Source organism: Solenopsis invicta, chromosome 12, assembly GCF_016802725.1.
Source record: "Solenopsis invicta isolate M01_SB chromosome 12, UNIL_Sinv_3.0, whole genome shotgun sequence".
In the NCBI taxonomy this organism is placed as follows: Eukaryota; Metazoa; Arthropoda; class Insecta; order Hymenoptera; family Formicidae; genus Solenopsis; species Solenopsis invicta.
In genome coordinates this window covers 11,712,877-11,740,793 of record NC_052675.1, presented here as the reverse complement: position 1 = coordinate 11,740,793, position 27,917 = coordinate 11,712,877, and the positions used below count along the sequence as shown (strand labels likewise).

The following is a 27,917-nucleotide window of genomic DNA, read 5'->3' as shown; positions in this document are numbered from 1 at the left end:
TTCCCAGCAAATGGCACATAAACATAGCCGCAGGGTGCGGAGAAAGAGTCGACAACGGATACGGCAAGCAACTCGAGTTAACCAACCGAATAGAAGTATGATTTATAAGAAGGAGGAGGTTACCTCACAGAAAAACGAGTTCTTGCAGTTCGTGAGATTCCGACAGGAATATCAGCCGTGGAAAATTGTACCAGCGTCTGTTGCAGTTGTATCATTTAATAAAACAAGTAAAAATAATTTCGATACATCTCAACTGCAACAATGTTGTTTTTTTAGTATTAATACAAATAAAAATTTTATTTTTTTTTAAATATAAATAATATTTAATTTTTTGAACAAAAAATACAAGAGGTATTTATTTGATAACTTTTATTTTTTTAATTTGTATCTATTAGTCTCATTTTTTCTAAAAAAATATTTTTAATTGCATTATTATATTTTTTTTTAATTTTTACTTTAAAATAGCTAAAAACAAAAATAAAATATCACCGAATATTACATTAAAGTAGATATCCGACATTTTATAATATCTATACTTTATTTTTGTATTTAAAAGGATGCTGGCAACATGTTTATTTTACAAATTAGACGATATTTTTTACATAAAGTAAAAAATATCGTCTTTTTGTTAATTACACAGATTTACAAATCCTTTTTCACTATTAAAGTATACAATAACGCAGGGTACGATCAAAATTTCATCCGAAAATAAATTGGAAAATTACAGTTCTACTATTGACGTCTAGCGTTAACTCGTAACGACGCTTGCTTCGTATAAAAGTTTTATACTTTGTACGCATAAAGCAAGCATAAAAGCATAATTCCGTCAGGACAGCATAAAAGAACAACACTGTATTTTTAAAAATAAACTAGGATTTAGTATAAAACACTTTGTCTGAAAAGTTGTACATATAGGTGCTCTCATTATCGTAATAGTTTGTCAAAATACATTAATTACTACTACATTAGTATTGCACGCGCACAATTACCGATTCAGTTGGTAAAACTACGCCAGCATCCCCTTAAGATTTGTGATTTTCGTCTAACATATATATCGGTGCATTTGTATCCTATTATCGAAGTACTTGCGAAGTTTCCATTTCCGTCTTTATCCGTTCCATCGGAGACACCACCACGCGATGCGAGGGAACGCAAAACGCGGTTTGTCGCAAGAATAACAGTTTCCTAATACACTTAACGATCTCCGTGCTCCTCCGTATCGTACGCTGTTTCACGGTCATTTCTCTCCGACCCTGAAATTAGTGGGGCGGAAAGATACGCGAATCTCGGATATATTCCCGGCGAGTGGCGGGCAACCGTCCAAAACACTCCCGCCACCGTTCCGGAAGGAAGAGGAGTTCCAGAGGTAGAAGGCGGGAGGGAGGATTTACGACCGCTTTGTTTCTCGTCAGACGGTCGGTCGGAAAAGAAGCCGATGTGCAGCCGGATGAGATTGCAACTCGATACACTCGCTTTCGACCCGAGAGACTTCATTAATACGAGCGGCTTCGCACGTAGGGCTGCACGTTGATACGAAGCGGCGTAGCGGGCTGATACAAGCTGATTCCCGAGGCCGGCAAGGCCGCCCGTTTCTCGGCGATAACTGGAAACTCTCTACGCCGTCCACTACACTACCGCGGAAGATTTGTTATAGGGGATATCCTTATCGTCTGGCAACCGTGCGCGTACAATGTAATTACAGAGCTGCAGCGCATCGCGTGTGCGCTCGTGTATACACGCAGTGACAAGGCTCTTCAAAGAACGTACATTTGCGCTTTTCAAGCGAGCCAAGCGCAATTGCAAGATGCACCGATATCGAGGTAAATAGCTTGTATTGTGAAAACCGGTTGCAAGAGTACAGATCAATTTTGCATGCTGCCTTTCAGGTGTTTACGATAACTTTGAACGTTCCTAATATAAGGTAGCGAGGTTTCTGCTAAATTAATAAACGTATGTACCATAAACTTATTACTCTTGGGGTAAAATCTACTTATTATTAGTAGAAAATTCATTACTAGATCATGCGTTTAGTCATTGAAAAAACAAATTTTTGAAATTGGATGTTGTCTAGATTTATAAAGATGAGTCTTTAAACCTTGTTTATTATAAAATAAACAAATATTTGATAATAAATTCTGCATGCTGCGATAGAGTAAAGTCATATTAATAGAAAAATACGGAATGTGATGATTTGTCTAATTATAAATATTAGATTTAGTGATCGTGAAATCGCAAAGCGTGGAACCCATAATACGAGACATTCAAAAATCGTCATTTATTATTGCATATTCTGATTTCGAGAGCTTTCTAAAATGCTATAATAAAAATTTTTTATTGAGAACTTTCGAATTACAAGGCTTGAAAGTTGTGGCTTTCAGCATTAGCACTGATTGTGAAACTTTAAAATATCTTGAAGAGAATAGATTTTGGAGAGACATGTTACGTACAGAAGTTTTTGAATAGCAAAAGAGCTTTGATTGATCAAGTAGATTTTGAGTCTGGAGCCTAATTTGAACCTAGTAAGATCCAAGTCGATAAGACCCATTTAATATAAAAGAAAAATTTGTGTCTCATATTAGGAACCCGTTATTGAATAAGCAAAATTGGCAATTTTGATAAAAAATTTCATATACAACAAAGTATAACTATTATCGGTTGATAATTTTTGATGATAAAACGTAAATATATTTATTATAATTTAGATGTAAAAATAGGAGTTAATAGTATAAGTTAAATAAATTATAGGCCTTTAAAAAAAGATATCTCATAATAGGTGACTTTACCCTATCATTTTATCGCATGTAACTAATAAGATTTTTAAATTGAAAACAAGAATGTTTCAATTACAAACATTTTAAGAATCTCCGCAATGATTCAGCATTGTTGTCTTTAACACAGAAAATCTTTCGTCTCTTTCGTCATCTTTTGTCAAAGAAAAGACCACTCGACAGCTACGACCAATTTCGATTAAGTTTGAAAGAACCTTTCGCGAGCCGCGTTAGGGAGCAATTACAGAGCAGGATTAATTGCGGCCGCATGCCGGGAAAAATAAGTCCATAAATTAACAGCAGCTCCACGTCGTGCTTCCTCTCTTCCCGTTCTCTCACTTTCGATCCAACCCCGCAGAAATCCACCCCATGCCCAATCTTTTCTCTTGACACGGATAACTTATTGCCTCGACAACGCACTATGCATTTCCGAAGCGATTAAGCTGCTACGCGGCTTTTTTTGCATCTCCTTCCTAGTTTCTTTCTCTCTCTTTCTCTCTTTCTCTCGCCCTTCGTTTCTGCGCCCTCGTCGGTATGTCGTTACGATTGCGCGACGGGAAACTCCAACAAAGTTTTCCGCGGAAGTTTGTGACGCCGGTAGCCGAGACAGCGATCCATTCTGCTTGGCCTGTATCGTAACTCGCTCCGCGAGTATAATACCAAATGAATTCCGAGAGACCTCGCTGAAATTGTCAATAGGAGTATCGTCAGAAGCATCCCGCCATTATTGTAACCTTTCAAGCGGATTTTCTATTGGCGTTTACGTTCCATCTAATTGTCAAGTTTAAATTAAGTACCTAAGCAATCTATTAAACGGAATCCACTGTAGGAAAGATACGTTTGCCAATTACGCCTTCTTCGACTCGCTAAATGTATCGGAAGAGCGCGAAGGTGTAGCAGACTTCGAAATCAGGGATAGCACACATTTGTTTTGAACCATTCTTTTCCGCTTTTCTTCTCCGCCGTCGTCGCGGAGGGCGAAGATCCTGGCCATTGGAAAACGCTGACTGGGAAGTAACTGCCCGGCAGTGAGGGACGTCAACGCTTTTTTTATGTGACACAAAGTAGCACTTTACCAAATGACCCGAATCTTTTTAGGGGTGCGCGGCGTCGTTGACACTGCGCGAAATCGCGCGCGAGAGCAAGACCGGGAATTCGTTTCCTGGAGATTGGAAGCTCTACCATAAAGGCTGCGCCGAATTTCCCCTCTAACCTCCGAACCTCTCGCGTCCCCATTTGCAAATGGACGGACATTAATTTCATAGTCGGAAGTAATCGCGATTTCTTCGTCGATTCAAATGGTTCGTACAACGCGACGTTTCTCAAAAGCCAATTCGATTAAGGTCATTCTACGTAAGAGAATGCAGAACGCAGATCGCAAGTCGCACATACAGACGCGACAGCTAATCAGAAGATGTAGGTCAATGATACTATTAAATTAAAGCCGGTCTTACAGGCCGCTATTGAAACTTTACTTGTCAATAACTTCCTTGACATCCACGTTCTAAATTCATAGTATCTTAGTGTGCCATCTATTTCTACCAAACACTGCAGTAGTCTGATTTATTATTCGCTGAGAACGTGAAATATGAAACGGTTAAAGAATTGAAATGGTCCCACAGATCGAGGTTTACCATTTACGTTACTTTTTCGCAGTATTGTATATATTTCTTCATCTACATCTTATTTACACATTTTAACTCTTATTTACTGATATAATGTTATATTTTAATGCTAGGAAAATTTTTATGCTTCGAATTTCTCAAGATTTTTTTAATTTTTCAAATAAAACTTACAATTTTTTCAACTTATTAAGGTAGATCATTGTACAACGCTTTAGATCAGAGGATCGGTAGGTTATTTCCTCGAGGAATTAGGAATTGAGCCACTTTGATTCTTTTCAAATTTCTTCCGGAAACCCTTCTTTTGGGAATTCCAAAACGTGTATCCAAACCGCACAATTTCGCAGTAGCGAAGTCCGCGATCGAATATAGCTAGAGTGTCGTAGAATACCCGAATCCTTGACAAAGCTGGGGTAAACGGAAAAGATAAATTCCCTTAAACAAAAGTTAGTTTGATTCTGTATTAAATAATTAATGTAAAGCTGAGAGATTTATCTGAAAATATCTATTTATCTAAAAATTTAAATTTTTACTTAGAATTATTAATAAATTTGACAAGTAAAATTAATAAATAATAAACTTACGAAAATATCATACGACATGTAAGAAGCAAGACAAAAAGAGGAACGATATCGGCGCCTGTAAATCTCATCGCGTCGGCACTCGGTAAGGGTCTCAACGACGTCGTTAGAAAAACGTGGGGTAGAATCGAGTCAATCTCTAGTGGCAAGTGCACCATTCGTTCCAGCGCGTATACGGTCGCGCAGGTATGCGCTACGATATATCCGGTTTATAAATATTAAACCGAGATCACAGGGGGCTTGGGGTAGGTATCATAACCTCAAGACGACGAGCTGCGCATTGAGGAGGGGATCATGGGGGATTTGCGGACCGTATCCTCGTTCCACGATATTACCCCTTACACCCTTACGCGCGGACTTACTGCTCAAGCATGCACACAGCTCTCTCTCTCTCTCTCTCTCGCGATATAACTTCGCGGTGTTATCCGCGGCATTACGGCGGTGTATTGCACGTGTGACGCCCTTGAATAATAGCGACACGGCCGCGTATTTCCGCGCCAAGGCAAACGGAGTCGTCTCGATTGATTTTCCGATGCGAATCGTCGAATTGCGAGAGGGGGACCGAGAGTTCCTCCATGGCGATTTCTCGAGGGGTCGCCGACAACGGCGTCTGGATTATGCAATGGCAAGCGTGTCGAGAGTCAATCGGTCGTTGAACGAATTAGAACCCGCCTCGGGACGCGGATTATATTAATCATGTCACCGTCTTGTAACCTTGCGTAGGGAAAGTCGAGGCACGTTAGCACAGTTTTTATAATTTTAATGTTTTAAACAATTAATTATTATAATCAAACTGTACTAATGCGATACACAGAGCTTTTCTCTATATTTTCATGCCAGAAACGATCCTGTACATAATACAGCTTTTTTTATAATAAGTAAAATACGATATCTTTTATCGATTGGTTTTACATATCGACCATAGCAAATGTGCTGCCAAAATTCAATTTTCTTAATTTATTTTAATTATTGGAAATATTCTATCAGTTAAACTGTTAATAAAATTATGAAATATTAATCATAAAAATTATTTCAATTAAAACTTTAATATTTAAAAAAATAAAAAATATTCAAAGATGTAACGTTTAAGTTGTAAAGATATTTTTTTAGTATGCAGAAAAGTGTAAGATTAATGCAAAGAGTGTAAATTTATTTCACAATATATAATACTATTCCTAAAATTTAAAAAAATGAATAAATAATATCTTTTAATATTAAATTAAATTTACTTGTTGAAACAATAGCAATATTGTACACGTGATATCATAAGAAAGCGCCTCCGTGTTCCATTTACATTGCCACCCATCACGAAAAGGGATTGAAGAGCTATGAGGGAGTAAGTTTACACCCTAGTCGTGCGCACGACTTCTCGTTATTAATTACTCCAAAATCCAGAAGCTGTCAACGTGCTGCGGCTCTGCGGCGTACAACCATGAAAACAACGTCAACGCAAATTTCAGAGGCGTACATTCTAAGACGCTAATTGTACAAGATCAATCTAAAGTTTCATTGATTACTTGTCGCTCCTTCTGGCGATAGCGAACAACCTCGTTGCTCGATACAACAGCACGGAGATTGAAACTAATAGAATTTCGGTGATTACCTGATTATCGATAACGACGTCTATATTCTGAGAATATAAAAGCAGATTATGATATCTTCGCGTGAAGACTTAGGATAGACGGAGATCTATTACCTAAACAAGGTGGTATCTAAGAAGAACGCGGCGTGAGGATAATGGGTAAAAATACAAAGGTCGTGAGAATGAGAAAGCGGAAGAAGACAAAAAAAGAAGATAAAAATTCCTTACCCAATTTACCATAAACTCGGTGATTCTGTCGGTAGAAGAGTGGTCGGATATTACCGGGAAAAACCAACAAAGAAATGTTGGTCGCGTGCTACGCGACCGCGAGAAACAAAGATTTTTTAGAAGCTGTATAAAAGCGACTCTAATAAAGCTGTCCTTTTACGTTTAAGAAAACTTTATATTTTATAAGAACAATATATTTGAATTTTCTTTTTGTACTGAAAGACTGAGAATAATCTAACATTGAAATTCATATGGTTGATACCTTCAATTTATCATAAATAATTCTCTCGCTCTCCAACGAATAATAATTTATTTCACTTCACTGTCATAATGGTTACATGCAATATTTAATACTGCATAATATTAAATTTGTTTAATATTTAGTATTATGATATAAAAAGTATTAACTTAAAAAATAAAACTTAATAATATTTGAAAAAATATTAATAATAAAACTACACGCATGTCATAATATTTATAATATTAATATTCTTTATATTATAACGCATTATTCGCGTAGTTTGATATAAGCATCATTTTTTAATGTCAGGAGATTCTCTAGTTCTTTATAATATAAGAACTGATTCAATTTTTAAGAATAAATTTTTGATTAATATACAGGCACATATGAGTTTTTTCAATTTTTTTAGTAATTTAAAATTTTTTAAATTTAAAGAATAAAAAAAATTGAAGTATCGCCATATCATTCTTGTATAAAAGTATAAAATGATTATAAATTATTACAATTCTCTTTACATATAGTGTCACACTAATAAAAATGTCGCTCGTTGCAACATTTAAATCGTTATTATAAACAATTTGTTTTCAAATTTTTCTATATCAATATTTACCAATATTATAAAAGAAATATTTTTAAATTACAAATTATCGTTTTTATTGCTTAAATTTTATTTAACTATTATTTTAAAGATAGAAATGTCAAAAGTTTTTGTGTAACAAGCGTATATATATATATATATATATATATATATATATATATATGAATAAAAAGTCACATAATTTCCCGCTACTTTTTTAAGCTAGAAAACTTTATTAAATATTACACATTCACACAACACGCTGTTTCGGAAAGAGCACTCTTAAATATTTTAGCGTAACGTTTCAATCTTCGATTACGGATGCGAATTCATAAATATGCTATTTCGACTGCCTTTTTTCATCACCTAGTAGCTTTTTAAGGTATCCCGGCGGCGGCACACCCGTAGGAAGAAAACATCCAGGATATCTCCCCTGAGTGAGCGGACTTCGTCTCGTGAAATGTGATAATTAAAAAAGTGTGGTCTTTATCTTCATTTACGCCAACGAAATGAAACGTTCGTATTAAAAATTCAATTAAACGCAGCCAGAGCATCACGTCGGGGTGTGCTTGTGGCGACCTGCACAGTTCGAGTACGAAAATGTGTATCGTTGTGTTTCGCTGGCAAGATGAAGAGAAGCAGAAAAAAGAGAGTAAGAAAAGACGTGAAGAACTGCTACGCTAATTTTACAGGACATTAGAGTGTGTGCGCCTGCAGTTTGCGGCGCGATTCAGTCGTACAAGAGACGAAATCTAAACTTTCATTGTAAGCGGTTAATTGAAACTTGAAACTGCTTAATTAGATTTCAATTAATCAACGAAGTTTTTACTTATAATTCGCTTAGAGTTTAAGTCTGAAGATATTTAATGTGCAAAATAAAAATATGATAAGAATTGAGCGTCTAGCCAAGTTTTCGTTAGGGAAAAATCGAGAAATTCGAAATCGCGCCTAAAGAAACTGGCAATACCCCCTGGGAAGAGAGGGTGGGAGGGAGGAAGGAAGGACGACATCGCATATAATCGCCCCGTTACCATCGGCTTTTTACGAATCCGCTTCTTCGATCCACGGTTAAAAATTAAGGATGTTGTGCCGGCTGGATCAGCAAGAAGAATGATAAAGGAATTTCCGATGATAAATCATTCCTCGCCGGCAAAGCGGCAAAAATGCTCCTCCACGCAAAAACTTTAAGACGCGTGCGGTTATCCGACGATAAATCAATTTTTCGTCATAGCGACCGCAGCCGGATGGCGCGATGGGGACGATAGAAAGGGGGACCGAAAGTGGAGGCGAGGTTTGAAAAATTAAACAAAAACAATGGGCGCGGGCACAATGAGGAAATAAGCACCCATTGATAATGCCGCGAATCACGAGTCCGAGGCAACAATGGGATATCAGAATGGCTATTATACCCGGGTAGACTCAATTATTTTAAGCCACTTTTGTGCCGCGCTAATGAAGCGAACAAAGCCGAATATTAAAGCAACCTCCTATCCGCCGTCCCGCTTCGCGCTTATCTTCTCTGTGTCTCCGACGCCACGTTAGTTTCTTCAATAAGCTTTAAGCCCACCAACTAGTACTGCCGCCTTAACCTCGAGAGAAATAAATTTCACAAATAATTCTTCAGACCGTATCAACAGCAATTTATTAGAGTGGAAGATAGAAATATATATGAAATGTCCATCATCTAACGCTTTAATTCCATTATTTTAATTAGTTGTTTATTTCCGCGAGGTACACAGATCACAAATCCGAAACTTTTACTATTTTTACAAATTATTTTTCCAAATAGGCAGAATTATATTTTATCTTAAATTTTTATTCTCACGTTCCCATGTTTGCTTCTAGCGAAAAGTAAAAAAAAAATCAATTTCTGAGTTATCGAGAGAATAATTTCATTCGCGGACCAAGCCAAAGCGACTGTGATAACGGCGTCTATAAATTCTCGCGGGACGCGAATGAAACATCCGCACTCGTTTCGCGACGCTGTTGATCCGGGAATAAGACACAAGCAAAGAGCGGTCTCCGAACTCATGACTTTTACAGGAATGCTGTCGATATCGCGTCCGATCGAAGGTATCGCCCCGAGTTGTGTGAAAAATTCTTTGACGAGTAATCCCGCGACGACAAAAGTACTGATACTCGATACTATTCGAGGAGTCCCCAGTCTCACCGCGAAAATCCCCCGAAGGCGATGAAAAGATTTCTCATCGAGGCGAAAGCGATCAAGCTTTTTTCGTTTCGTCAGGATTAATCGGCGCTACTCAACACAGGTGTAAAGGGTATTGCGAGTGTACATTTTTAAGATAGAAAACGTAAAACTATAATCAACATCTGTTTTTTTTTTATGTTATTCCTTTTGCAATTTAAAACTAAAGTATAACTCGTTTGCAACCGTCATTGTCCTGAGGCAGCAATCTTGAGATTCATCTAGAAACTCAACAATATTTGAATAACAATAATATTTTTATTTCTTTAAAATTGTTAATTAGAAAATTATGAAAAAATCTTTATTATTAGGAACAACAATAAATAGGGAAAAAATTGTTTTCAAATAAAATTAATTCGAGATTGAAAGAGCTAACTCTTGGCATAAATTTTTGTATAAGATTTTTTTTAAACTTGAGGATTTTTTTGAACCCCTAATTACAAATCAGAAGCCAAAATTTTGAAATTTAAAATGGTCGAATTAATATAACGGATTAATAATTCAAAATATTTTAAATTTTTATAAAAATTAGTCTACAGGGTTTATTGGGATTACTCATGTAAAAATTATTTATTTAAAACTGCGACAAAATATAATCATTTTTAACGTCAAAACTATTACAAACTGAATTTTTCGTTATTTCCTTCTTTGCAGTTGATTTCAAAGCAAAAATTCTAGTTTTTGCGATTAAAACTTTTTGTCGTTAATTTAAAAAAAAATGATTCTAATAAGTCTTTAGTTTTTACATTTCGAATGACCTTTAGCTTGTATTGTACAGCTAAAACGTTCTTAAAAATTTATTCATGGATTCAACGAAAGTATAAAAAATCAAAACTAAACGTCAAAAAATTTGTCAAAATGTTAGAATAATTAAAAACATTTGAGTGGAAAAAATCAGATTCTGTCTCATTATAACACAAAGATTATAATATTTATAATTAAAGAAAAAGTAAAGAAAGAGATAAGAAAGAAAAACAAAAAAATTTTTCTTAAAAATTGACTTTTGCACGGAAAGAACAATTTTGCTGTAGTATCTAAAAATTTAGCTAGATGTATATAAAAAAATAATTTTATGTTAGATCAAGATCATTAAAATAATTAAGTAGAATTATTACAATAATTATATGTAAAATCAATTCGGAGAATTTTGTAACCTATAATGTTGATAATTGTATCCTTTTAAGGGATCCGAAACTGACTTATTGATATTTACACCAATGGATTACAAAATTCTCCGAATTAGCTACATACAATCGAAAACTTTTCTTACATGCTTAATATTTTTACAAGAATAAATGGAGTACTCTACTTTGATTTAAGAATGATTAAAAATTAAAAAATTATTGACATATAATTTTTTAATAATCGATTTTTTAATTTTTCTTTGTTCTTAATCTTAATTTGAGTATCCCATAATTTATTATTGTATATGTACTTTACACATGTAAAAAAATTTTTAATTTTATAAAGACAATTCGAAAAATATTGCACCCCATAATGTCAGTAATTCAGTCACTTTAGGATCTCTTAAGGCATGATAATATTGCTACAAGAAGTTTTATCGTTCTAGCAATCAACTTAAATGTGCAATATTCTTTGTGCATAATTCTTTTATGGTTTAACATAATTATATTTAGATGTGTATGTCAGTAAAATACTTTCCATGTATTTTCCATTTTTAAATAAAAGATTTTTTTTAAAGAAAAACTAAAGTGCAAAACTCTCTAACTCTGAAAAAATAAAATAGAAAAGAGAAATAAATCTTGTTTTTTATGCATTAGAAAACAAAATAGACATTTTAACAAAACAGAAAATAGGAATATAAGATTTAAATCATCTAATCAATAATTCCAACATTTTAATTAATTATTTATTTTTATGTATAAAGATTACACATCCGAAGCTTTAACTATTTCTACAAATTATATTACATATTATTCCTCACTTTCGGCGATAAACATATGAAGAAGCTACACTTTCCCTTTATCGATAAATAACAAACGAGTCATTTGACGGTATTAGATATCACACTGTGGCGTCTGTGACGTTAAAGTACGCGCCTTCCCGTACATCCGCAGGAAAATCTTGTTAATTAGAGTTTCGGAGTGAAACGCGAGACATAAGATCAGCGAAAGAAGAGACTGGGGAGAGAAACGAGAGAACGAGAGAATTTCTTCCGTGGAATTCCGCAGACGTGACTTTAGCGCCAAAAGAAAGAGTAGCGATATCGTACGTTTCCGCCTTTTCTCCTCTTATACTAGGAAAATTACATCCTCTTTAAAAACAGAAGGTATTTACCACAGAATGAAAGTACATATACATATTTAATTTCTGAAAATGTACGAGATACTTTCAGCTCCCTGCTTTATTTTCGTAATAATGGATTTTTTAAATATTAATTTAAAAAAGTATTTTCGTCTGGTTATTTCTATTTTTGTCGGCTAGTTAATATTTCATAAAAGCTCAGTAGTTAATATTACATACAACTCGATTAATTAATGTTGTCCAACATTTGCATTATTCTTGTACGAAATATATTCATGACGAAGATGAAAAAAAAAAACATTTCCACGTTCGACCGATTGAATGATAAAACAAGGAAGAAGCGAAGTAAAAGAGCTGGTCAGTAAAAGGAGGTACAAGTCAAGTAAAATTCAAAAGATTTAACCCCATCCGTCGGTCGGAGCGACGAAAGGCAACCCCTCAGTTCGCTGATATGATAAACACCCCAATGATAAACACCCCAAATGACAGCGGCATCCGCCCTCTTCCTCGCCCTTTTCCTTCTCGGTCCTTCGAGTTAATCACGTCAGGCGGACGAACCCTCTGATTAAAACGGCCCTCCGTCTCTTCTTATTATTATTGTTATTAGAGAAGGCGAATGCAAGGTACTTTGGCAGAACGGGAGAAGCGCTAAATCGCCATCCTCCATGTAGATATTATACGCAACGCGAATACGTAGACCTTCCTGATCATCAGAATTTTCAGGATTATTAAATGGCTGATAAGTAGGGAAATATAAGTTCCGCGCACAAGTCGCTCCTTAATTAACTCTCACATCTCGTGATCAATCACGTATTTATGTACATATTATAGTCGTTTAGAACTTTAATACGTATTCATATTTAGCGTTTGGAAAATCAAACGATCGTTAAACAATTTTTTTTGCTAAATAAAAATGATATTTTACGAATAATTATTTCTTTTAACTATAAATGTATCAAGTTTTAACTTCAAAGTATATACGTTATATAGTTATTATAAGTATATAAGTTATTAGATAAAAAATGGCTGGTGATTATTTATGGAATCACTTGTTTAGCAGCGTGCCATCATGTAGTGCCGCTAATATGCCAATAGCTATAGAGCATTTTTATTTTTAAGCAATTCGAAACTTTCTCAAGCTACATTTTAACATTTAATTACACATTTAATATTTAATGAATTCCTCATTGCTTTTAAACTTGTGCGTATTATCACCCAAATGTATATCAACTCAAGTGTTCTTTTTTTTTGTTATTTAACTTTCCATCTATTATACACATTTCGAGTTACGTAAAGTTGATTAATAACGTACCGTTTTATTAATATGAACATAGAACGTGCTGGTAATATGGAGATTTTTATATCGATATAAACGAAATATTCGATAAATCACTCTAGAAAGCAGCGTTCAGAAACATTAGAAATATTATTTTAGCAGTTTGCCTATGATTTATCTTCAAATTGAAGTAAATCAGCATTTACCTCTATCTTGAAACTTCGAGGTTACATTGTAGCTTTTTTTAACAATTTATTTAAAAAAAATATAAATTTCATAATAGAATACTTAGTGTCTCTGTAAACACACATTACATACACATTAAGCTTGATCTCTTTTCCCGGAACTCAAGATTCAATTATGGACAAAACATTTTTTAAACTTAAATTATTAATATGAATTTTGGACGTCAACAAGTTACGAGGGAGAAGAGTTCACAGCCGTTAAATTTATTCCGATTCAAGATTTCACTAAGGAGGATCCACACCATGGATCGATACGTCTGAACGCTATAGCATTGTAACAACTGTGCATATCAACATCAATTTTGTAGTATAAAAAATTATATTTATTGTTATTGAGATAACGGAAAGTTTTATATGCTAATTTTATTATATTTGCACCAACAACAGCGTAAGCTTGCAATGGCAAATTAATTTGAGTTATTTCAAATACTGTATATTTTTTAAATAAAACTAATTTTAAATTTATTTTTGGGATAGCCATATTGCCTTTTCCTCTTTCGCCGATTATGTAGTATTATCACATTTTTATAAATCACGTCCTAAGTGATAAATATTTTATGACTTTAAGTATAGAATCTACTAAACAACATTTTAATAAATATAATCATTAAGTTTCATCATAAAATATTGATTAATACAAAGTTTATTATAACAAAGTTATTGAATAAATTGTGCCCATAATAACACCTTCTCTCCTAAATATGTGTATGTGTGTTTATTATTGACAACAAGTCCATATATTAAAACTAGGTTGGTGTGACTTAATAAATATGAATATGTTGCGCGTTAAAGATTTTGATATGAATACTTAATGGGGCCATTATTGAGGTGACTACTGAGGTGAAGGGAAAAAAGTGTGTCTTGAATAATTTACGTGTAAGATTCGTTAAACAATTTTTTTTCCGTCGCTGCGCCGCGCCGTTCAGGCGTTTATTGTCGCATATCCATACACGCTCTCTTATTAAATCAGAAAATTCATTAAAGCCGAGGTTTGGATTACGCTTGAAGGCTCGGTACTTAGCGAGAGGGTGGAGCCCCATTGCCGTGGGCATCAGACGACAAGTAAGGATTTAGAGCCGGTCGTAACGAGGCGACCCACGTAACAAATTACAAATAGTGTCGTTGGCTTCTGACGAAGCGCCGGTAACTACGTAGCGAAGGAACAACTTCTTTCGAGCTCGCGGCGAGCCATCGACCGTACTAGCAAGAAGATCGAGATATTGAGCTTCACTCCTAACCCGAAGGATCGAGATCCGGTTGCGCGCGCAACGATCTATCCTCGGAGCGACCAATCATGCTAATAAACCCACCGGGCATAAGTAATACGGAACGATCGTAAATCTTGGCGATGTCGATGAATGCACGCGCCAATATCGATGTCGGACGAAAGGGGAGGTAACGGTTGGAGGATCTCTTGCCAGTGCTTAATTATAGAAACAGATCTTTCTATTATCGTCAGCTGAAATACCGCATAAACCATCGCTGATGCTTGATATTCAATGTCACATATTCGCGATACGTTAGTCTTTACTCACACATGTGTTTTGATATCAGCAGGAAGTCATCAAATATCTCAAAAGACATTGGTCCGTATTCATATCTTACTTTTATTAATAAATGCATACATTTATCTCTATAGTATTATAATACTATAGATTTTATAATAAATGTAACGTTAACAATATACGCTTAAAGCATTCATCATTAAAGCTGAGTTGTGAATATGGACATTATGTCTTCAAGTGTATTTATTCAATGAGTCAATTTATTCAATACTAGCGTTTACTAAAGGAAGATTGTCGTACCAATACATCGGTTTGTTTTTGGATTGTATTTCTTAAACAAAAACTAAAAGATAAAATTGTATAAATTGTCTAGCAATCATTAAATTTTTTACAAGAAAGCAAAAATAAATCCCAAAACCAATATAGTAAACAGTCAATAATGCTACATTCTCCTTAAACAAAATACAAGTTAATGAGAAGTTCTAAAAGCCTTTCACTTTAATATAAAGCGCTTTTTATCGATTTATACAGATACCTTTATGCTGTTCCGCAACACGTAGCACGACAATATATAAAGATTAGATTAGGATACTAACGTAATAGGTACATTTCCTAATGCTATGTTTTTTTTATTCTACGTTCTATTTTTACTATCTTATAGTCTATCTTATTAGCAGGTGTGCTAGCTTATATCAAACTCCAATTTTATGTCTAAAACGGTATTATAAGGAAAAGTAAGAAATTAAAAAATATAAATAGGTTTAGGACGCTACAAAAGTATAAATGATATAATATTATCAATAATAACCTCACTATTATTTAAATTGTGCAATCTGTAAAAAAAAATTCTTATAAATTTATTCTTTCTTTTTAAAGAATTCTTAGCAAATTTTATATAGAAAGAAGCCACGAATGTCTGCACTATACGGAAACTTTTACTCTTTTATCTAATTATCTAAGCTCTAAGCAGATAATGTTTTTATTAATAAATTTAGTGTTAATAAAATGCAATGTTTAATTCCAAGGTATAAGAGAATGTCGCTTCAAAAAACTTATATCAGTATTGATGACTTTTTTCCATTTATTCTCATGGAAAAGCATGAAGACAATCTGTTTGAAAGCTTATTGTTAGTTCAGTCCGTTTCATTTTTCTGAGATGTAAAATAATATCAATGTAGGACGCATGTTTTATTATAATACAGGTGTATTATTGCATGTTTTCAAAATCTGAGCTCAACGTTTGCATCTAAAATCTGATTTGCAAAATTCTCGATTCGTTATGCCGCAATAATTCGCACCTCACCCTACTGCTCTTTCAAAGGTGAAAGAGCTCGTCGCGTGCTATCGCGTACAGGTGTGCACACGGTCGAATGATCGGCGCAACAAGCTACACGCAAGGGAACACGCAACTAAGACATTACATAAGGTTTGTGATGAGGCAAAAAGAAACTGAAGACGTAGTGCGAACGAGCATCGCGGGGAGCGAGGCGCAGCGGAAGGATGGGCGAAGAAAGGACGGAAAGAAGTGGAAATAATGAGTTCGCACGACGACGCGACCGGGACCTGCCTCGACGTGTTATAAAACGAGTCCTACCCGCCGGCAATGATTGCTGCCTTGCACAGGCTAATAGCACCCGCGAACGTAACGAAGGGTTATGTGGATCACGAGTTTGTTATTGGCTCGCTTAATGACCCGTTCGCTCGTTCTACCTGTCCGATGCGCGCCATGCCGAGCCGCCAACGACATAACCGGTCACTGCGTATAGGGCGCCGGTATAATCCGAATTAACGTGTGGAAGTGAAGAGATATACGTAAAAATATACAAATGGATTACCTACAGTGACTTCCTTTTTTAACCTTCTAAGCATCAAAATAAAACCACTGTTTTACGTAACGTCGCAATGTAATTTTGGACAACTATTAAATAAATTTTGTTCAATTTTCATTAATTAACTTCCGATACTGCAAATATTTATATTGATTAAAAATTCTGATAAAAATAATTCGATATATTTTTTTACTAAATTGTATTGCATAAATTATTTGTAAATTATATGGAACGTGAATGATTCACTTCATTCCACTCGCTTCTGTATTTTTTAATTAGAGGCTTCACATATAAAAGAATGTATATTTATTAAAAATATATAATTTAATGTACTAAAAATGTATACTTTAATAAAAACAAAATATGTCAAGTGTTGGAAACGAAAAGAATGACATGCTTTGACTCTTGAATGACTTTTTTCTCATTCGCTCGCTATGTTTCTAATGAGGTACCAAAGCATCGAAAAGCAATATAAAAAGTAACCAATTAAAAAAAAAAAAAACTTATTTGTACTTACATAAAATTGTATTCACATTTCGCAAAAAATATCTAGGTCGCGTGCAAATGAGATGTACTAAGTGGACTGTGAGTCAGCTTTGGAACTTTAAAGCCGCGCGGCATGTTTGAAAGGCTCGGTTGCAACTCTAATGAGACACTTGACCTGCCGCTGTGCGCCTGTGATTTATTTCCGCAATATTCGAAACGTCAGCAACCTCAATGCGACTACACATCCATTTTAATCAGAGGTCGAGACTGAGTCTTGGTGCCTATTTTATTATTTTATAGGCAAATTTTAAATACATTTTCAGCATTTTTTCTTATAAACTACACGCCAAATATCGGCGGATTTATTGTCATAAGAAGAAAAAGTTAAGATAAATTAATTATTTGATTAATGGATCGCAGACAAAAATTATGTACTTTTATATATTTATACGTCAATAAATATGTCAATAAAATAAAATAATAAAAATAATATTGGATCTCTTTATTATTTATTTTTCTAACACTTTTTATGAAAAAGAGGGCAATATATAATTAGATCATAATAAGTACATATGCACCCAATACGACCTAAATACTATTTTTTTTCTAAAAAATCTTTACTGCACCTACATAAATATTTGAAATTAATGTTTAGAAATGTTTCCTACTTTTAATCTGGCCATCAGTTTTCAATTTTGAACTCAGCAAAATATTAGAAAAAATTGCAAAGTTTAGGTATTAGACCATGTAAAGCACAATAATGAGGCATAAAGATATGAAGAAAGCACTTACTTTGTACCTGTGTTGACGAGAGCTTTAACTAGATGATCAATAATATTGTGCAATATTCAAATTCAAATACTAATGAGCATCTATAGAAATAGATTAATATTCATCAGAATAGTAAATTATGGTTTAATTAATCAAGATATTCTCTTTTACAAAAAATAAATAGTCCGAAATTAAACGCTATAAAAATATAAGTTAATATATGGTGTATTAAGCAAAAAATTTATTGTAAAATAATCTCATCTTGTTCAAATTGAAAAAGTTTACAACTATTCGTTTTCCATTCACAATTAAAAAAAAAATAGAGTTTTATTTAGCCATTCGTTAACTTTTTAAATTCGATCGTAAAGAAAACGTGTCGACTTTCGAAAAGTGTCACAAAATCGAGAAGTCGTTTGACGCGGAATCCGTTGTAAGTCGTTTGAAGGCGTCGTAAAAATTTGTCGCCAGCTTGCAGCAGTCATATTCGAGATCAACCGACGGGGTTATACGATATCGTAAAGACATTTTTCTCCGGCGAACAGTAGTGCCGTGAAAATCCCGGCACACTATCGCTGATGCCCCGAGAGAGATCCCCACGCAGTATATCGCGCGCAGCTCCGCAGGGCTCTCTAACCAGAAATCGCAGAAATAGTCCGGGCAAGTTAGAAACTCACCGCGTTTCGACTTCCGTGCAGCGGCCGCGGATGTAGTGTGCGCGCATTCCCGCCCAATAAATTAATCACGAAACTTTCCCAATGTGGAAGTCCGCCGCAAACTAATTTGTTGGCCAGCTCGGAAAGTACGCGCGCGTACTTCCTCTCCCCGCCTTCACCGCGTGTACATAAAGTACGCGCGCGCCAAGAAGTATAATAATGGGCACACGGATGATGGGCGCACGTGCGCGGATCCAGCGCATAATCATTGCATTTATATTCACTCACCATCGATATTAGACGAGGATTGATCCACGCCTGCTGCATGTTATCGTCGAGGTACCGTTTCGCTATCCGGGCAATGTTCTCTTGCGGCTCTTTCTTCGATACAGCCGATACGGTGGGCGGGACGACAACGTTGGCATTGTTCCTGAGACAGAAACGGATTAACATGAGCATCGATCAAGCCAGGATTCGTGAACACCTTGTAGAAAGCGAGCGCAGCCACGATTATTACTGTGCTGCACGATAATTGGGACGTTCGAAGCCGCGAAAGATATTTTTGACCGAAGGCTCGAGTAGGCAGAACCCGAGGATTGGGAACAAAGAAGAGTTGTGTGTAGCCTTGACTAGACATATGGTACACCTCTGAGACATTGTGGCGAGTCAAATTAGTAAACATACAAGAATTAAAAGCACCTATCTGTTTTAACATAATATACAGGTCGAAACAGGGCTTAACTTAATTTTTTATGGATAAACGGAAAGAGATAAAAAAGTGATGTTTATTAATTATGTTATTGTAAAGATCATATTTTTTTCTGTATGTGATATTCAAGTTTTATTGAAAAATTCTGTAAAATAGTGTTATTTTATTATTTACAAGTTTCCTCAAACTGTGCGCCAAATTGTTTTTTTCGGACTTAAAGCACAAATTATTAAAAACTTCGAATATAATATCACAAAATTAAATTGCTTATCAATTTAATTAATTTTTTATGCTTATATGCATCTCTACCATTTAACTCCCTAATCCTGAAAAACTATAAAGAATTGCTTAGTTTCTAAAAAATAAGAGGGTGTTGAGTAGAATTAATAGGCTAGTATTAACGATTTTTCTCTACAAGTACACCGTTGTAATTCGTGAGACTACCACCATTTGTCGATTTTATGTGGATGCCACCTTAGAAAATAGGCGGTGCCATCATCATAATCGTAGTTGGCATGTAGTTTGCTGGAGCATTTTGGTGAACGATGTCAGGTCACTTGTGCACACATGAAATTCTCAGCATGCGTAGAATAACTTCAAAGTCGAAGCACGTGTGTCTCTTCCCGAGAAAAGAACGTTCGTGTACGACTGAACGAGAGGTCTTCGATTTGCGTAAAATACGTCAGAATGTACGTGCCTGAATTTCACATCATCATAACGCGTACAACATACTTTTCCATCATTAATGCAACGCACTTATAACAGCAACTAGTCTAAAAATCTTTTGTGTTCTAAATTTATATACAAGAATAATTTAAAATAATTTATTACTTTAACGTTATGAGCTCCACCTAATATGATGATTTATTATATGATTTTTATCGTACATAATATTTTATATAAACTCCAAAAATTTGAATTTAAAATTGTTGAAAATTAAAATTGTTTATTACACATCGAGTGGACATGTAATAAAAAATGCAGAATAATTTGTTAAAAAAAGATAAATATTTCGCATAAATAAATATTGCATTTGTCAAAAATACATCTGCATAAAATCGTTGTAAATTATTTTGTTGAGTGTACGTACAATGTACATACAATATACAAACGCTTAATAAAATTCTCTTTATAAATATTTAAAATCTTGAACTTTTTCATAATAGATAAACAGTCGATTGGTTTAATTGTTTCCTTACTGGCCAAGTAATTCTTCGAGACGCGGTAATAAAATAAATGAAATACAAATTAAGTAATAGACCACACTAAGAAATCTAACAATAAGTAAAGACGGGTTGCGCGATATTAAATGCTATTATTAGTTGATTGAGTATTAATACAAACGACATTTGTGTATGCGTGTCGTGCGTGCATGCGAGCGTGCGTGTGTTTGTGACGGAGACCAGCAGTCTAAACACAGAGTGGGTGATGCGAGTGTGTATAGGGCATCGTGGGGCAGGAGGCCACGAAATTAACGGTCTTCTGTACCGCACGGCGATGTATCAAACTGAATCTATTGTGCAAGCGCCACACCATTGCTACCGCCACCGGTCATCACCGACCGCCAGATTGCACGTTACACGACGTAGAAATAGCTCGAAATAAAGAAGTATCCGATACGTACATCTTCGGGGATCATTATAACATTGCAGCCGCAACTGTCTATCGATGCCTTGATTGGATTAACATAATAATGCCGTGTGTCCAAAAGAATACATTTCCGTACCTTCATTAAGTTTAAAGTTCATAAAAAATTATTCAATAAACAATTCTTATCAAAATAACTAAATTGTCGATTATAATGTTGACGAATGTTCTTCAATGATTTTTTTAACTTTTTTTTCAATAAGTACTTTGAAGTAGGAAAATAACATCCAATGTAACAAACTCATATGTACGTGAATAAAAAATGACAAGTATACTAAATATACTAAAAAATAAAATTACTTATTTTTTTGTTTGAAATAATTTACCCTCCATCTGTAAAAAATTGCGTATATACTAAAGAAAAAAATGCTTTTTTTTTTATTTCAAAAATAATTTACTTTTCGCCTAAATGTTCTTTCGACACTTATTGCCTGTACATATGAGTTTGTTACATCGGATGTTATTTTCCTACTTCAAAGTACTTATTGAAAAAAAGCTAAAAAAATTATTGAAGAACATTGGTCAACATTATAATCGACAATTTAGTTATTTTGATAAGGATTGTTTATTAAATAATTTTTTTATGAACTTTAAATTTAATGAAGGAAAAAACTAGGAGTTGTTATTTTATGTTGGATGTTGCATTCACGTGTATGCAAGTGAAGAATTTATCAAAACTGAATTATGATTATCATGTACAAACAATTGCGACTATTACTCAGATCGTTATTATTATTTACTTATTTTTATATTTATTCAAATTTTACAACTTGTTTTTTTAAAATACAAATACATATTTTTAAAATAAGAAAACATTATTTATCTATCTCTCTAAACAAAAGTTGTTCATTGTGAATATCCTATTTTTTTATTTGATAATGTCTTACAATTTCTTTATGAAATAAACAGTAAGAAAATACATAATATTCTAAATATTTGACTTAACAAGTATTTGTTATTATATTTTCAATGAGAAATAAGAATGAGAATTAGTTTTCACGCAGAAAATTTTTCTCTTAGAGTTTACCTTTAAAATCATTGTAGCGTTGAAGATAGTATTTCAAAGCATTTTGTTTTTTTATATATAAATGTCTATCACAATTAAGTAAAAAATACGTTTAATTAAATTTTATTGATATAGTTCAATTTAAAGTTAAATAATTTATTAAAATAGCAATAAAACGGTAAAATTCTTCGAAATATTATAATGTCCTATGACTACTTACCATGTAATTTTGAAAATAAATTCTAAGAGAAAATTCTGTCTGTGTACAATTTAGCACATTTTTCAGCGACAACATTTTATACAATGTGCAAAAAAATAGAAAGAATATAAACGTGCAAAAAAAATAAAAAGATGTAATTCTTTAGAGCACTAAAATTTAGGAAAATGTAGCCGAGAATTTTCTTCTAATAATTTCTTACGACCGTAAAACGCTATTATTCACTACGCGTGCATTCTAATGACGCGAAACGCGCTTCGGAGCAGCCAGACAGTGACTGAATTCTCCATCGTGTGTTCACAATTATCCCATTAATCCCCAGATGGGTTACGCTCTGCGTACAAACTTTTTAACTTCCTAGCGACGTCTTCGAAGCTTACGCGCGTTCCGTATGCGGCATTGCTTCATGTAGAATTAATTATCCTCCTATCCCGCGGCAGGTTGCACCGAAATTTACGTCCGCCGTTCGTTCCTGCCAGGGCTGGCTCGAGAAAGTGCCCGACAAAATGTTCAAACTACATCGCATATCTCGACTTTCAAAAAATGTTAAATAGTACTTTTATACTTTTCTTACGTTATGTATCTCCTAATTAAAGCCTTGATACATAAAGTAAAGGCAGATAATTTACACAAAGAAACTGATTCCTTTGAACTTAATGTTACTATATTTTTATAAAAAATAATATAATATATAAACGTTATAATGTATTCCGTATTCTCTATCTTTCTCTGCCCTTGAAATATTTTATATTATCTGCATATTTTCACATGACAAACAAAATCTTCTCGTGCCGATAAAAAAGTTAAGAATTACAATAAAACGGCATAACATCATTTACACAACATTAGTAAAAATGTTTATAAAATACACACATTTTAAAGAATTCACTTTGAACGGATGGAAATGTGTAATTAATACAATATTTCCAAGAGCAATAAAATAAATGAGTATTTGCATAGAAGAAAACTGTTGTAGGTTGCCCAAGTTGTTCATTATAGGAATAATTGTTTTGCAACAATTTTCACGGATTGCCACTTAAATGCAGTTCTTTCTTTAAAAAATAAGTTCCTATTCCTTATTATTTGTTTTTATACTACTTTTATAAAGAGATAATTGTTGTTAAATGTGAGCGCCGGATCGCAACATTAATCCACCTAGAGATTAATGATATAATTGTGAATGAATCTAGTTCCTAGTTATTGTACTTATTATAGTAAATTGTCATTGCACTTAATTATCCTTCGTACTTTTTGTCGGGGATCACGCTAGCCTCCAACCGCTCCTGTTTTCAGCAGACCCCGTAAAGCGCGGTCCCGCACGCACAATGCGCGTCTATGAATAATCGCGCGCCCGCACGCGTATGTGTGTATACAAACGTTACGAAACACGCATTCGCATTCAATGGAGAGTTCCTCGGCTCGAGGCGCGCGTTTAAGCGACGCGCGGCGTGACTGAGAGAAGCAAGCGGGGACTGAGACGCGGATACGCCGTGGATATCCCATAAGTGAATTATGAGAGTTTATCGCGACTCCGTCGCCCCGTGCCTGCTGTCGTGGCGCAGCTGTCGGTTCAGGCCTCCCCCAGTGGGTTAAATTATTGCCGGGATCCCCCGAAACCGTCTAAATTATTGGTCCCGGCTACGGATCAGCACCTCGAACACCTTAAAGACGCAAACGCCTCCATCCGGAATATACACAATCCCCGAATGCCAAGCAATTTACTCGGTTACGTATGATTGCCAGGCATTCTCCTTTTGCTCGGAGCAAGTGTACCTTTTCGAAGCAAAAATATAGCTACAGCATATTCTTTCTTTCCTGGTAGTTTTCTTATCCCCGACAGTAGTTAACAAAGTTAAGTTTTGCAGCTAAAAAGTGCATGCAGACTAATCGTAAAGTAAATTTAACATTTTATTTCTTAACAATGCAAAACAATTTAAAGTCGAGCGGTGAATAAAAAAATTAAAATATGTTTGACGTTTTCAGATTCGAATCCTAGCTGGGGTGTTATTTTTCGCAACAAATTCTTCACAGTTTTTTAGGGGGAAAATGTTCTTGCATTCATATACGAGTTAGCATCATTTATTATTAAACTGATTTTCAATTCAACAAACGTGATATTACTTTATTTATATTGTGTTTGACATTATTTTTGATAATTATTTCATTGTTTTTAAAGAATTTGTCTCATGTTTACAAAAATAATAAAAAAACGAATAAAGAAGTAAGTTTTGTTTCTCAAAAGTCATAAAACCATTACTCAATATACTTCAAACGGGAGATATTCAAATAAAAGCAATTAACTGCCTGTTAAACTTAAATTTTCATCATGCATAATATGGCATTTGGGATATAATTCCTAATTTTTTATATTGATTTAGAGTACCTTCGCACAATAGAAGACTATTAGATATTTCAAATAGAAATTAAAATTTTAAAATCAATTTTCTCAGTAAACACTATAGTTAAATAATAAGTTATATCGTATCTTGCACAACATATTTATGTCTTACGATTTATTCGCACATTATTTGTGCGTTGTGTTTAATATTCATTAAGAAAACTGACTCTAAAATTTTAATTCTTATTTCCAATATCTAATATTCCTCTATTGTGCGCAGAGCCTTAGATTGATTAATGTGTTAATATCAGTGCTGTCCTGTTTTAGTAGTGAGAATTTAAAGAGACGCATATACAACGGTTATTGATCGATCGGTCGTATTTTTTTCTATTCATCCGCATCAACTCGACGACGTGGATATATCCGAGACGGTCAGCAAAGGTGGAACATACTTCCCTATTCTCCTCGTATAAGGCGCAACGAGGTAAGTGTAGGAGTTAATAACGCGGAGGATGAAAAAGTAGCCATCTGTGAAGGCAAGCGCAAAGCGCGAGTAAAGGAGAAACGGTATAAAGAGAGACGCGACGGGTACGACGAGAGTAGATCGGACGACCATAGCAGGAAAGATAATCTTCAGGACTACGCATATATAGTTCCTTTTGCTCGTCTCCGCGATTTTTACGGAACCTTCTCGGCAGGAGCCGCGAAGAGAGACGACCAACGGACAAAATCCAACTCCGAACCGAGGCAAACCGCGCCGTTACGCTCGCTCTAAATCTCTGTAAATGCGTCGCGGTCGCCCGACAGTCTCCCGCTCCCCCTGTTTTCTGCAGGTGTGTCCTCCTATACAAACCTCTCGAGACAGTTCTCACGAAAATCCGCGCCGGCCGCTCGCTGAATGAAAATTCACGGTAGACTTGAGAAACTTACTTCGCCCGCGCGAGCAATGGAGCGGGCAATGGAAACGAAAATGTACGGCGCGTTGCGCCGCGCCGTGCCAAAAACAACGCCTCGTCACATCGCCAAGACGAGGAACTGAAGAAATTGCTGAATATTTTTTTTTTACACACGAAGAAAGCTCAAAAAGGCAAATATATCTATTTCATACGTGAGAAGTTTTTTACCTCTCGGCATATTATTTTAATATTCTATACACGTTATTTTTAGGCATTTTCTCTGTGCGCGACTGAATCATTCGCGTTTGAGTTACTTTTTTACAAGCATAAAATAAATTCTTCAGTCACTCTAATAAATATATATTTTAACGTCTCTAGAAAGTATTTTCAGGAAAAAATTTTTTTTTATACATGTTTATACAATATAAATATACATCAAATATGTCCATATATATGTATATTAAAGTATGTATAATTATGCATGTTTTTTAGTCATAATTATATGGAATTATACATAATTATATATAATTAAAATAGAATTATCACTTAAATTTTAATTATTTTTAATAGCTCGTGAAATCTTTTGAATAAAAACAAAAATTAGTTGAAACTAAAGAAAAAATAAGAATTTACAGGTACAAAAACAAGTAATCATTCTATGCACAATCATAGGGTTATTCGTTGCCCAAGGCAGTTTTCTAAAGCGTTCTGGATAAAGAACATGACAACTGACTGTAACCGACAATACACCTACCCCAGATGCTAAATTTTTTTAGAGTGAGGATAGAAACCGCTATTTGATCAGATGTTTGTAATCTTTGAAAGAAAAGAAATGCGCTGAACATTTTTGTCCATTTGTGTGTACAGAGTGTTAATTAAAATATATAAAGAATCTATGTTTGCATTTTCGTTCAGTCATCATTACTTTATTTACAATGTGTGCAGCATGAACGATGAAAGCAACGGACACTCACAAGAATTTTTGTTCAGCTACAACTTATCCCACTACCAGAACTCGTGGCAAAGTCAGAAGTCAATGAAGGGATCCTCGTCATACTACTTTATGACCGCCCGAACGATAAACTCGATAACTTAATGAGTATTTTCGCTCAATACCTGTCGCTGCATTGTCGTTAAGTCAGTAGATTGCTACTAACGCAACAGGTATCATCTCGCGTACGGATTTTAGATGACTATTTCCCTTAAGTGACCGAGAAAGTTTTCAAATGTTTTCATTAATTTTCATTAGATATCCAAAATAATGAGATAACAAACTTTCTTCTAAAAAGAATTACATTTTTCTATTTGATTCAGATCTAAAGAACAAAAAGGTTAAGCAAAAAATATGTTATTATAAACAAAATTATTATAAGGACATTAAGTATTATGTAAATTAAAAAAATGATAAATAAAAAATAAATATTATTTAACATTAATAATACGTTTATCGTTTCTCTTTTTTTTCAAAAATATGCAGTCGGTAAAAGGAATGATTACCACAAATCACTGCACGAATCACGACTCGTGCCGTTGATTTGTATATACCGTTTGACTTGAAAATTACACCAGAAATTTCACGCCTCGATTGTTCCTCGTGGTACGGCTGCAGACGCGAATAACAAGATTTCTCTCAGCCACGATTCTGAAATAAAATGCTGCGGCTACCGACTAAAGGGTGGAGAAAGGGGGACGACAGGATGACGTACACACACCTAGGCAACATTCTTGCCGTTTTCACGAGCGATAAAACGCCGGTCGCGCCGCGTAAAACGTAAATCCGGCTATTTAGTGGGAGTAAAATCGATCGACGGGCCCTCTCGATCTCCCGCAACCCGTCTGCGCTTTAGGTATCTGCTTAACCAGTCATTTCCCGGCAAAGCGCTACAGAATGCCAACCGTTACCTGTGTAACACACGATCGGCGAACGATACACGAACAATCTTCGAAAGATCCAAGGAATCGATTCGTGACTCTAAAATCTACTTTGTAATCAACACTTTTTCTTAAATATTTTTCTCTCATAAGAGTCAAGAGTATGCGCGCTAATATTATGGTTATAGATTTAATTTACACGATTATATTTCTCTACTAACAATTACACGGAAAAAATTGGTCGAATTAATCTGAAATATTAATCTGAAATATTCATCTAAAATAATAAAAAATTAAAAAACGATAAAATAACTAGTTGTGAGACTGTTTGATAAAATATAACGTACATTTTTTTATTAATATAATAATTCACATTTTTTTATTGAAATAACCAAAC

At 34.5% G+C, this 27,917-nt stretch overlaps 1 protein-coding gene across 3 annotated transcripts in view; it reads right to left on the bottom strand.

The window, feature by feature from the left end:
* LOC105208223 overlaps positions 1–27,917 on the bottom strand; it is a 518,645-nt gene that overhangs the window by 347,996 nt on the left and 142,732 nt on the right. For all 3 annotated transcript variants that reach the window (XR_005576059.1, XM_039456060.1, XM_039456061.1), the window contains one exon: positions 19,124–19,265. Coding sequence is in view for 2 of the 3 variants with exons in the window: in XM_039456060.1 (XP_039311994.1) it covers positions 19,124–19,265 (142 nt within the window). In the remaining variant the exon portion in view is untranslated. The remainder of the gene's footprint in view (positions 1–19,123; positions 19,266–27,917) is intronic.